The following is an 11795-nucleotide window of genomic DNA, read 5'->3' as shown; positions in this document are numbered from 1 at the left end:
CCCAGTCATTTCCAATCAGACAGAAGGGGTAGGTGCATTAAACACCATGACATGGAGTTCATCACTTTCATAGCCGAGGAGAACCTCGGAAAGCCATCACATAGTAGGTATTGACGGTGGAAGGTAGGTATTTCTCTCCTTGCAATGTTGGCATTTTCCCCGCTTTTTTTCTTGTTAGGAAATCACTCTAATTGTAGAGTTTTCCACAGAACTGTGCAGTTTTTGCTGTTAAGTTGTTACAAGGATTATGGAGGTAAGGAAAGGAGTTTTAAATAAAACTGCGATATAAAGAACGAGAACAAATAATATAATTTATAATTCTGTTACATCCACGAGTTAAGAACGGGGCGCGAGATGTGGTGATTAAACTGCTGAAGTGCCGACAGTCCGTCCCCTGACTTCAAGTACTTATGGTTTTAAACAATATTGTTTTCTTCTTTTCATAGGTTTTGATAAATATTTTTTACAAAAAAAAAAAAAACGTTGGCAAAGAGTTTCAATCAGGCTCGAAGAAAGAAAGTAAGTAGTAGTAGGGACTTTAGCAATTCGTTTATTCAAATGCTTACATGTTGACCGGTTGACAAAATACCTACTTACTTGCCTATAAAATTTTAATTACGGTGAAAGTATTTAATCTCGTTTACTACAAATTAAAATGCCTGTGTTCCTTAATCGATACTAATTTATCGTCACCACCACATCTCTATAACCATCGAAAATAACCTCAAGTTAAACAGTTAACAACAATAAACTGTTAGAACCGTACTGTCACAATGTCAGTGTTCAAAATATTCCCCTAGCGACCTGCGACCTTGTCGACAGTCTGAACAATGTTCACTTCATTACGTATCACAATTATTTATTTTAATTGGGGTGAAAATCATTCTAACTACGGTCACGTCACTGTGGTTAACGTATCAGGGAAGTTACAAGCGGCCATCTTGTATTTGTTGCAAAGGTACCAGTTACTCGATGCTGCGTAAACTTAATTAGTTCTTCATTTTGCATTAATCAGAGGAGCCTAGCTAATTTGATTACTGAATGGTTTAGTATTGTGCTAATATCTAAACACTTATGAAGTCACTGGCTATGATCAACTAGTATATTTCCACTGGAATGTAATTCTGTTACAATATTCACATTGTTTGTATTCCCTCACGTTAAACACAACGACATACACTTTGAACTATGTAGGTATACATGGACCTTAAAAAGCTGCTATGATTAAAATTTGTTCAAAAACCTATGAAAATTTGACGACTAGATAATATTTAGGAATGCCAAATGAATCGATTTTGTGCCAATATAGGTGAATAAATTATTGTGTGCACGTTACGCTCCGAGATTCATATAGGTGCTTCAAAGTTACAATTATATTCGATTTAGGTAGTTAAAAAACGTTTTTAATGGTTTGTATATCGACTCTTATCGAAAATCAATAAGGTGGTATTTAAATGATTTATTGAACGATGAAGATAATAAGCGACATGACATTTCAGACGCATGTACATGTGTCTATTATAAGTATATGGTATATGTACTGTACACCCATGTATAAGCATGACAACTGAAGGCAACACTGAAACATTCAACAACCGAGTTAATAAAGCGTTATACTCTTATATTATGTACACACTCGGCTGTACACATCCGTATATATACTTCATTAATGTATATTGTGACACAACGAAACATAGGCCATGTATTTACTATTAGCTGTTGAGATATACATACAAAATAATATCGAATACTTACACTATCTGTAAACTAAAATATGTAAAACGTGTGGGTCTTCCAATAATTCACCTACGCATGTATTTAAAATGTAATTACGACAGAATTGGACATTAATGGAACTAAGTCTGGTACGACAATTAATTCTATTTTTGTTAATATAATAATAAATTTTAATACATTTAGTAATTTAAATCGTTATCACCGTTTAGTCTCTAATCTTTTAAAATAACTAAGTAAGTCTTTGATTAGTTGAATGAAGTAAATTGTTGAAAGACCGCACAGATACAAAAATAAATCAAAATGTACAGTTCACGGTAGTTCCTTATGTACTAGTTTAAGCTGAAACAACATCGCAATATATTGAATTAATAAATAATTTCTTATATACCAACAAAAGTCTACTAACAAATATAATATAGAGGATTCTAGTTGCCGTACTACAGAAATTATACAATCAAGTCTTGTTGTAATAATTAAAGGCATTCACTTTGTTCCGTGAGATTTCAATAATAAATAATTGAGAACGATTCCCTCGCCGGCCACTTCCCAACGTACAATATGTAACACAAAACTTCAGTACACAGAAGGAATAAACTTCACGATTTCATAACAAATAAAATTGCAGATTTTTAAAAAGATATTAATCTAATTTTTGGTCTAGGAGTTAAAATTCATGGTTCCCTGTGACCGAAAGTCGTAAAATATTCAAAATAGATAGAAAACCCGGAGATGATGTATACCATCTACAGTCATTATACTATATCTTGTATACATAGGTATAATATTTATATATAGTAATAATATAGACTCGGTGCTCGCACACAGTCCTACGTTAAGTACAGTAACACTAAACATTCATTATAATATTTGTCATGATGTTCAATAAATAATGTAACAATACTGTTCGTCTGACGCTAACTAAAACAACAACAGTGATATCATTTCCGAGTGAGGAGGTGAAGAGTTTGTACGTGTGCGCAGTGGCAGCCCGCGCAGCCCCGCCAGCCGCGCCAGCGCCGCCAGCGCCCGCAGCCCCGCCGGCGCCCGCAGCCCCGTCCGCGCGTCTACGAGTGCTGCGGCCGCGGCTGGCGTGTGTCGTACGCGCGGATCATGTCCGCCTGCGAGACGCTGCCGCCTTCTTCTTGCGAAAACGCGAACCCGTCTGTTTGCACACAACTCCATCAATTATATTTCACACACACGGTACACATATGATCAAATCAATTGAATTCATCAACTAATGGTGTGAAAACTGCATAAATGAACATTGTAATGATAGTTTGGAATTAGCGTGATGATACTACACAATCTTGTGGTAAACACAAACTGTGTGAACTGAGAATAAAACAAAACGTTAATACCTTGACGAGTCCTTGATTATGTCTGCAGTAAATAAAGGGTGTATCTATATGTGTTAACGCGTCAGCGGTGCGTGGTGTGTGCCACGGACGGACCGCACATGGAATGCTAAGATGCGTCGCTCTAGTGGACATGTCGGTAGCGTTACGGGTCGGAGGTCGGCACGTTAGCAGTCCTGCGGGCGGGTACTCACGCGACAGCTCGAGCTCCATGGTGGCGCGCGTGGCGGAGCGCCGGCTGAACACGCTGCGAACGTTCTGCAGCAGCCGCGCCGTCTCCGTGAGGCTGCCACACAGAGCTCGCGGTGACTACTGAACTTTGCGCCCTACTGTGTACCCCACTGCCGCCTCGAATAGGGAACTCTACCGAATGCTCTCGGGACTCGACGCATCTCTTTCGATGCTTCAGAAATGTATTTACAGAGTTCGTTCCCACATCGACGCAAGTATCCGAGTGGGTAACCGTCGCGACATTATTATAACGGAATATAATAAAGAACCATCACCAACAGTAGTAAGATTAGAGTTAATAAGCGTGAGAGTGGCGTACCACTAGCCACTGGTGGTCAGCGGTGCGTGTGCAAGCATATGCGAAGCCATGCAAGCGCACGTACGTGGTACTTACACGTGGCGAGCCGCACGAGCGCGTGCCGCGTGTCCGCCGCGCTGTCCGCAGAACAACCACCATCAGTTAGTACACACCCCCACATGACACACACGGCTACACACTCACTCACCCACACACACACAACACAACAATGTTGTAGTTCAAGTGTTCGTGCAGCGTGTAGCCATGTCACCTCTGTAGTCATGTCGGACACACCGCACACGGTCAGTTAGATACTCCAACGTATGTATTATCCGGATATTTGTTAGGAAATTAAAATGTTGATTAGTCACTGTAAGAGGTTAGCAATAATGTTAGAACGTATAATTGTTTGCGTATTGGAGCATCTAACTATTGTCCATTATTTCCATCCAAAATAAAGTTTCAATTAAATTAAAGGTTTTTCGTCTTTTGTTTCCAAGTACCTAACGTGTGAGGTGTGTCTATTACAATAATATAAATTAAGTACCATGAACAATGCATTCTCCATCACGTTTAGTACTATAACAAGTAAACGGGAGCCTAGCCACTAATATGTTAATACTATTCGACTAGCTAACGGGATAAGACTTATTGGAACCAAATATTGTTATAGTAGTTTGTTTAAAAATAGGCTGGACGGTGTATAGTTCCAATGTCAGCCTTATAGGACCAGCTGTTAGGTAACAAAAATACAACAATGACATACCGAGCATCAAAAGGCCCAACAGACGAACGAAACAAGCATTATTTTGGCATAGCTTAGGACTACAAGATACAAGACGGAATAGTTTCAACAGTTTTATTTAACCAACATGTAAAGAAACGATTACTTACAATACTGTACAGGTTGTGTATTATGACGTCATAGTACATGATGAATGGACAGTTTATTAATGCTTACGTTACAACTACACTGACTTGTGAGGACTTTAATTCATATAAAGTTGGAAGGACCACTAGGCCTCAAGATTTTTTTTATACAAAATTCAGGAACATTGCTGAAAACATATATGCATTCTGGTATTATTGCAGCAAGTGTGGCAGTCATACAGTCTTGGACTTGCCTAATCATCATCCCCTAAAACTGGGATTATTTTTTTTTATATTCCTTGGTAACTTTCATGCTGATTGTACAAAACTATTTAAGAAAAATACGAAACTAGTAAATGCATGAATGGAATGTGTTCGATTGTACCTGATACCGGTCAGTATCAGCACAAGTCAGTGTTTTTGTATAACGACTGTTTCCAATATTCTGTTTTGTTTTTGCTCCCTAAAGATGGCACTTGACATTGCTTTTATAGTGAAAGCTAATGAAAAAATTCTATCTCGAATAAGCAAATCAACAAATAGAAAGAAAATTGGGAACAGTCGTTACTAAGTAAATATACATGAACATACAATAATGTATTATGCTGAATTTCGCTGTCACTCACCGTGTCAATTTATAGAATGATTAATTTTGATTTTGGTGTTGACAGTGAAATTCAGTATTAGAAAGGACAAAAGATTAAAATGATTGCAACTAACATAACAAGTGTTGAGATGAAAGGAAGAAGACAAACAATTGTGGACAGGTTGGCGATACTATTTTAACATACTATCTCAGAAAAAGAAATGTTACGTCTGATCTTGGACTGTTTAAAAACTTTTGATGAATGCAAAATATAAGTACAAATACTTTAAAAATAATGTATCAATAGAATTTAGAGTACAAAATAATCTTGTACCAAAATTATGTCTCATCATCATCATCTCAGCCATAGGACGTCCACTGCTGAACATAGGCCTCCCCCTTAGATCTCCACAGATACCTGTTGGAGGCGACCTGCATCCAGCGTCTTCCGGCGACCTTTATACGGTCGTCTGACCAAATTATGTCTAGTTAAAAGAAAAGAACGTGTGAAACATGTACGACTGTGTATATAATAAATTATATACGCCAACCAGCCCACAGAACTGAAAATAATTTACAAGAAAGATTAAATAACAAAACTTTATATAACTAAATAAATTATCTTCAATAGTAAGGCCTGATCACTCAATGATATCTTTATAGTTTTTATTTAATTTCATATAAATATCATAGAATATATAGGATTATATACTTCACAGGCGGAAATAAACTACTTGTACAATATCACTTTATTCTATTTAAATAAGTTTGTAACATTTCATAAGGATTTCATACGATTCATAAATAAGACCATAACTGTACGTGAACGTACATAACAAATGTAGAATTTAAATAATTTCATAAGGGACATTCGGATCACTTTTCATTCCAAAATATTGTGTCATTTGAACTTTCTCACATTACTCATTTAACTTGCTTATTTTCATAAGGAGATCACTGTCAAATATAAAACAATAATACTATATACAATGTCTAAAAACGGAAGATTGTCAAACAATTTACATTTTGAAATGGGAATCAAAAATAACAAGTGGTGTATATATATTTTACTTACAATGATTGTATCGTTCAAGAAGACAGTATGTACACCTATCTAGCATAGAAAACGTCAAACGTGTTGAGATATAAAAATATTCACATTTATATATTCTAGCGCCTAAAGTCCGTTATTCGTGTATATGTGGTGTTCCCACCGACCACGCTCTGTCGGGCTCGGCAGCGCCCTCTAGCTCAATGTAAATAAGTTAGGAACGAATAGGAACCACGACTTGGTGCCACAAAGCTACTCGGACGGTCACAATACCCGACCTATCTAATATACAAAATATCTTATTCAAAATACACTTCATCTAGGCACACTTATAAATATGTATATAAAATAACGTGTATATTTTTTAGTAATTAATTTTTATATGAAGTAAATGGCTTCCGTTCGCTACTTCTCCCTCATGGATAAAAAGTAGACTATATTTTATTCTGATATATGCTGCATTGCTGCCAAGTTTTATCAAAAGTAGTTTTTGAGTGAAACATTAACAAACATACATCTTAAAAACTTTCGCGTTTACAACATAAAGATAGCTAGTTCAGTTGAATGAAAGATTCATTTAATAATATACAAATGGTAACCCTATGCTTATTCGCTAAACTAATATTATCTCTCTGAGTGCGGTTGACAGAGCGTGCTCGGTGGTCGCGCCGCCCGATATCTCTAGTGACGCGGACTCTGGCTCCTAACACAAACTCTACTATATCTAGGCATTTGCTAACTACCCTTCGCCTTTATTATTATATAAATTCCTTGATTTCAAGTGCACGTTACGCACACATAAAACTATTAATTGTGGCACACTAATATCTTCTCATCCTCACGCTACTACCTAATACTGGAATGTTATCATACGAGTGTAAGTTAATAAATTATTTTAGTAAATTAACAATACGTCTAAATATAAAATAATACCTAGGAAGTAATTGAGGAAATGAGTTCATTCAAGTAAGCTAGAGCAAACTGCCCGTGCCCGGCGGCATCACATTATAAAATAAGTCTTACGCGTTGGATTTATTTCATAAAATACAAAACCTTCGAAGATTCAAAATACAGGAAGATCTAGATGAGCATACAAAAACTAGCGCCACACAGTGGGCCGCGGCCACACTACTATTGCTAACAGTATTCAATATAATATTTACCATCTAATAGCACTCCCTTTTCTTATTCTTATCATATATTTGACGTACGCCCACCTCGGAATGAAAAGTAAACATTAATACTACTGCGTATCACATCGGCGACAGTCAATATAAATGCGTACAAAAATAGTCGGGGAAGTAGCGAGAGCGCGGCGCCCGGCGCGGCTAGTGGCGCGGCGGCCGCGGCGCGGGTCACACCACGTGCGGGCGGCGCGGGGCCTCGGCCGGCGCCACCGCGCGCCGCCAGCGCAGCCCCACGGGCGTGCCGCGCGCCCTACCCAACAACACGTTACTGCCGCCGCCCGCGCCGCCGCCACGCCTCCCGCCCCGACCACTCACCCCCGCAGTATCATACCTCCACTACACTACACGCAAAGTTTCTGAACGAAGTACATTGGAAAGTGGGACGAAGTAAGGCGAAGTACGACACTACACACTCGTTTAACTTTGTAGTGAAGTAGACCTAACTTAGGAGAATACGAGAGTGTGGAAAGGCACTTAGTCCTACTTCATCCAACTTTACTTCGCATCAAACGATGTCCAGTTGTTGTCGATTTTTGCCCTGAGTCAAAGAGCCTGAAGAGCCCTTCGGTCGGTTCGATGGACTTCGATCAACTTTGCGAGTAGAGGTAGCAACAATACTCGCGAAGTAAACCGAAGTTCGATGAATGCAAGAGTGTGACAACTTCTGATTGTTATCGAGTTTTGTGCCAGAGTCAAAGGGCACAAATGGCAAAGTTGAAGAAGTGTGAAGTGTCGCACTTCGTCTTACTTCGTCGAAGATTTCCATTTACTTCGTCAAGGCACTTTGCGAGTAGTGTAGTGCCGGTAATGTATGAACGCGGTATGTGATTACCGAGAGTGGTATCCCGCGCGGAGGTTCATGCTGTACGATCGGCTCGGTTGTACCGAGTGTCCGTCACATACACTAGCGGGAGTCGTGGCGAGCATACGGGTGTGTGCGGGGCGCGGTGGACGGGGAGAGGGAGGAGGGGCGATGCAAAGCAAACTAAACACGTAACATAAGTACGTACTGACAGTTGCGTGCGCTACACGAGCCCCGACGTCGCCGGCTGATCACCGCATCGAGTCTAGCTGATACACGCTACGTACTCAAGCACTACACAATATACCATATAAAAACGACAATATACGTGTAGAAACATCAAGAAATTTATAGGTTTAAATACTAATTGAAGGTATAATTTGTAAAGCTACAGAATATAAAATCTAATCTAAATAGACTACGCTTTACGTGTAATACATAGAAGCGTAAACATAGGCAATCAGCCGGCAACGGTCCACAGGGACGTACATAATGCAGAGAATGAAAATACGAGTGATATGAGAGACGTGACCTGTCACCCTGACACACCACACCGGGCTGTGTGACCAGCTGGTGAGGTGCGGCCGAGTGACCAGGCATATCAACAGAACTATATATACACGTGTGAAGATAAAAAAGGGAAACTATAGCATTTATGAAGTATCTACATATACACCAATATATTATGTTAAGATAATATTTAACTATCATATAATTTGTAAGAGATACTTTATAAATGGCAACTTTCTAAAGATATAATTTTTATAATGGATATATACACGTATACACATGATTTCAAACCGTTAAATCAATGTCATATTAGTGGGTCAATAGTCCAGTATATTCATTCCAAAATAATGCACACGGTAAGAGCAAACAACGCAAAAACACACGCATACTGCTTGTTATAGAGATCTAAGTCGATCGACGCGCCTACGTCACTTATGACGTTTCGGAACTTTCACAGTACGATGTTCAGAATAAGTCAGTGAGGAATCACAATTTCACTATTTCTGTAGGTATACCAAAATGTAACTAATTTTGACAATATCTAGAAGTCATTTTATAAATACAGAAACAATATCAAAATTGACTCAGTGTGTCAAGATAGAAATAATTTTTAATTGAATAATTCTAACATTAATTTGTGATGTAAGAATAAGTTTTTCAGCTCTTTTTAAATTCATTCAATGGATAATAATTAAGATCAGAACCAGTAGTAATGTGTAACTAAAGCAAATATGTGATTCCTTGTAACGTATTCTGAGCATTACAACCTGAGATCACACACAGCTTCCATATGAAACCGACGAAATACATGTTCATGCACCCTCATACCCAAATGAAATTTTGTCATATCACCGTGCTTTGTGAACCATTGTCCAAAGTCCAAACGCCCAATACCGTGCATGTAAATATATTGTGATAATATAGTGTGTGTGCTCCCAGTAACATATACTTCGCATATAAATAAATATGATATATTCTATAGCTGAGACTCCTAGCTCTGTCGTATTTCTTTCTAAACTATGATTTTGTTGAACTTTTATTCGAGTAATAAACGCAGCAAGAATAATGTATTGTGCTTGGACAGAACATAAATTATTCTTGCATTTTTGCTTCTCTACGAACACATGAGAGTATTCTAAAATGATATTTATATACTTCAATTAGAGACTCGATTTTCATTTGTCTTGGTGGGGTGTTTTAAAATTTGCTGTGACAAAATTGATGAATCCTTTTAGAATACTCCGTCTATGTTTATTTTGAATATACTTCGTTCGATTTTGCAGCATCTATATATTTTGTTTTCTTGGTGAAGCTGATTTGATCGAAGTTATAGTACTTCTCTACTTTGGCGGAAAATTCTACTAATGTCTACAGTTTTTATGTCTAAGACATATTTATTTGTTGCTCCTTGCCCCTAATTTATACGACAGAGCACTTCTATTTCCCTTTTATTATTTCTCAGTATATTATCCTAGTTTATATACAAGGTTTGTACTTACGAGTGTCGTGGATGCGTGAGCAGTGCAGAAGGGTCTCGTTGTTTGATCTCGCTCTCGCGCACCGCCTCCGTCATCGATTTGAAAGCGGAGTTGTGCACACTGGAAGTGGAAAATATATTCAAATTAAAATCAAAATTAAAATACATTTATTTTCAGGCTACATTGACCTATAGAAAGGTACATTAAATACTAACAACACATATTTAATACAATAATTTGACATGAAAGACGGCTTCAAAATCTGAAAAAAAGTCCTAGAATTTTGATAAAAAAGTCAAACAATAATATACGAAAATTGATGGGAAGATAAATCCTGAAAACAATCGTAGAACAGACATATAAAAGGAATCCGTTTTTTTTTACACTTTCGTCAACTTACATAGCATAGAATTGGTTTCTAAATACATTAGTTATAGTGTATCGTCTAACCTGACACCTTTTTCGGTACTTGACATCACACGTGTTCTACGAGGTTCTCATGTCAGCTTGAGTCTAGCGCCGTGTCACGACTATAACCAACGAGCAGTCTGTTAGCTCTCTTTAAATATTTCTAATAGTTTACGTACTGATTGATATAAGAACTACGATAGACTGTTAATACTACGAATTTGTACAAAAAATAAATATTTACAAAATACTGTAATTTACGATCTATCAATACAATACAATTTATCTCAGAACGATATCAAATATTTCATTAAGAATCAACGATCTCTAAAATACATCGACCTACATTCCTTTCAAAGTCAACACGTTTACAAAGTCTACGATAAACTCTAGTAAGACGACGCGACGGTGACTATATAACAGCATAACATGCGATGTATCTTGGCGCGACTGACAGTACAACTTGTAAGAACCGTATTGTTTAATACATAGGCGGGGATACATCGCACGCAGTATATAGGGGTATAGGATATGAAAGGGCAGGTTACGGTAGGGAAGACAGTGGCGGGCTCGCAGCGACACAGCGTGGCGTGTCGGCGCAGGATGGAGACGGGCGGCGCGGGCGGCGGCGCCAGCAGCTGCGCCGCGCGCCGCAGCGCCGTGCTGCCGCGCTGGCGCAGCTCGCGGCGCAGCGCGATGAGCGCGGAGGCGCGCAGGTGCGCGGCCAGGGCGCCCTCGCTGGCGCGCGCGCCCAGCGCCTGCAGCTGGCGCGGCGGGTGCACGGCCAGCCCCAGCGACCGCGACACGCTACACGTCACCATAATGCTCACCACCCATGGAGAACAAAATCACTAGCGGAGATGCCAGAACGAAAAATCGCCTAAGAAAATAGCGTGCCAAAATGCGAATGAACGGAGGACGAGGAACGTTACTGTTTTAACCCACATACGCCTTCTTTGGACCAGACAATTTTTGCAATACCAAAAATCGTTGACAGATGTTTCATAAAACCCAAACCCTTAGTTATTTCACTCGTAACTGATCGTTCAGGTTATGCCCACCGTACGAATTTGAACTAGAAGAAGACGCCTGACCTACCTGCATTATGGCATCTCCGCTCATCTTTCCTTACTCCGTGTACTACTCGACAGCATGTATTGTCACCACATTACGGACAATACCTACCCAACTGCAATTTTGTCCAATCGAAAACATTGACGGCCGAAAACACTAACATTTCCTACATTGATGCGGAACACGGGATCGGGAAGTTAAGACA

The 11795-nt window shown here is 39.0% G+C and overlaps 1 protein-coding gene across 8 annotated transcripts in view; it reads right to left on the bottom strand.

Annotated features, from left to right (window-relative positions):
• Nucleotides 1-286: 286 nt before the first annotated feature.
• The window catches only part of LOC124632657 (probable phospholipid-transporting ATPase IA), a 105262-nt gene continuing 93753 nt past the window's right edge, over nucleotides 287-11795 (bottom strand). For 3 of the 8 annotated variants that reach the window (XM_047167563.1, XM_047167564.1, XM_047167565.1), the window contains 2 exons: nucleotides 10130-10228; nucleotides 2762-3381 (listed from right to left, as the gene is read on the bottom strand). In XM_047167563.1, coding sequence (XP_047023519.1) covers nucleotides 3024-3381; nucleotides 10130-10228 — 457 coding nt within the window. In that variant the 3' untranslated portion in view covers nucleotides 2762-3023. Of the gene's footprint in view, nucleotides 3382-4469; nucleotides 7569-10129; nucleotides 10229-11795 lie in introns of those variants that run through there. The other 5 variants (XM_047167569.1, XM_047167570.1, XM_047167567.1 and 2 more) reach the window with 4 other exon arrangements.

The sequence above is a fragment of the Helicoverpa zea genome, chromosome 8 (assembly GCF_022581195.2).
Source record: "Helicoverpa zea isolate HzStark_Cry1AcR chromosome 8, ilHelZeax1.1, whole genome shotgun sequence".
Classification (NCBI taxonomy): Eukaryota; Metazoa; Arthropoda; class Insecta; order Lepidoptera; family Noctuidae; genus Helicoverpa; species Helicoverpa zea.
This window is presented reverse-complemented; position numbering and strand designations above follow the sequence as displayed.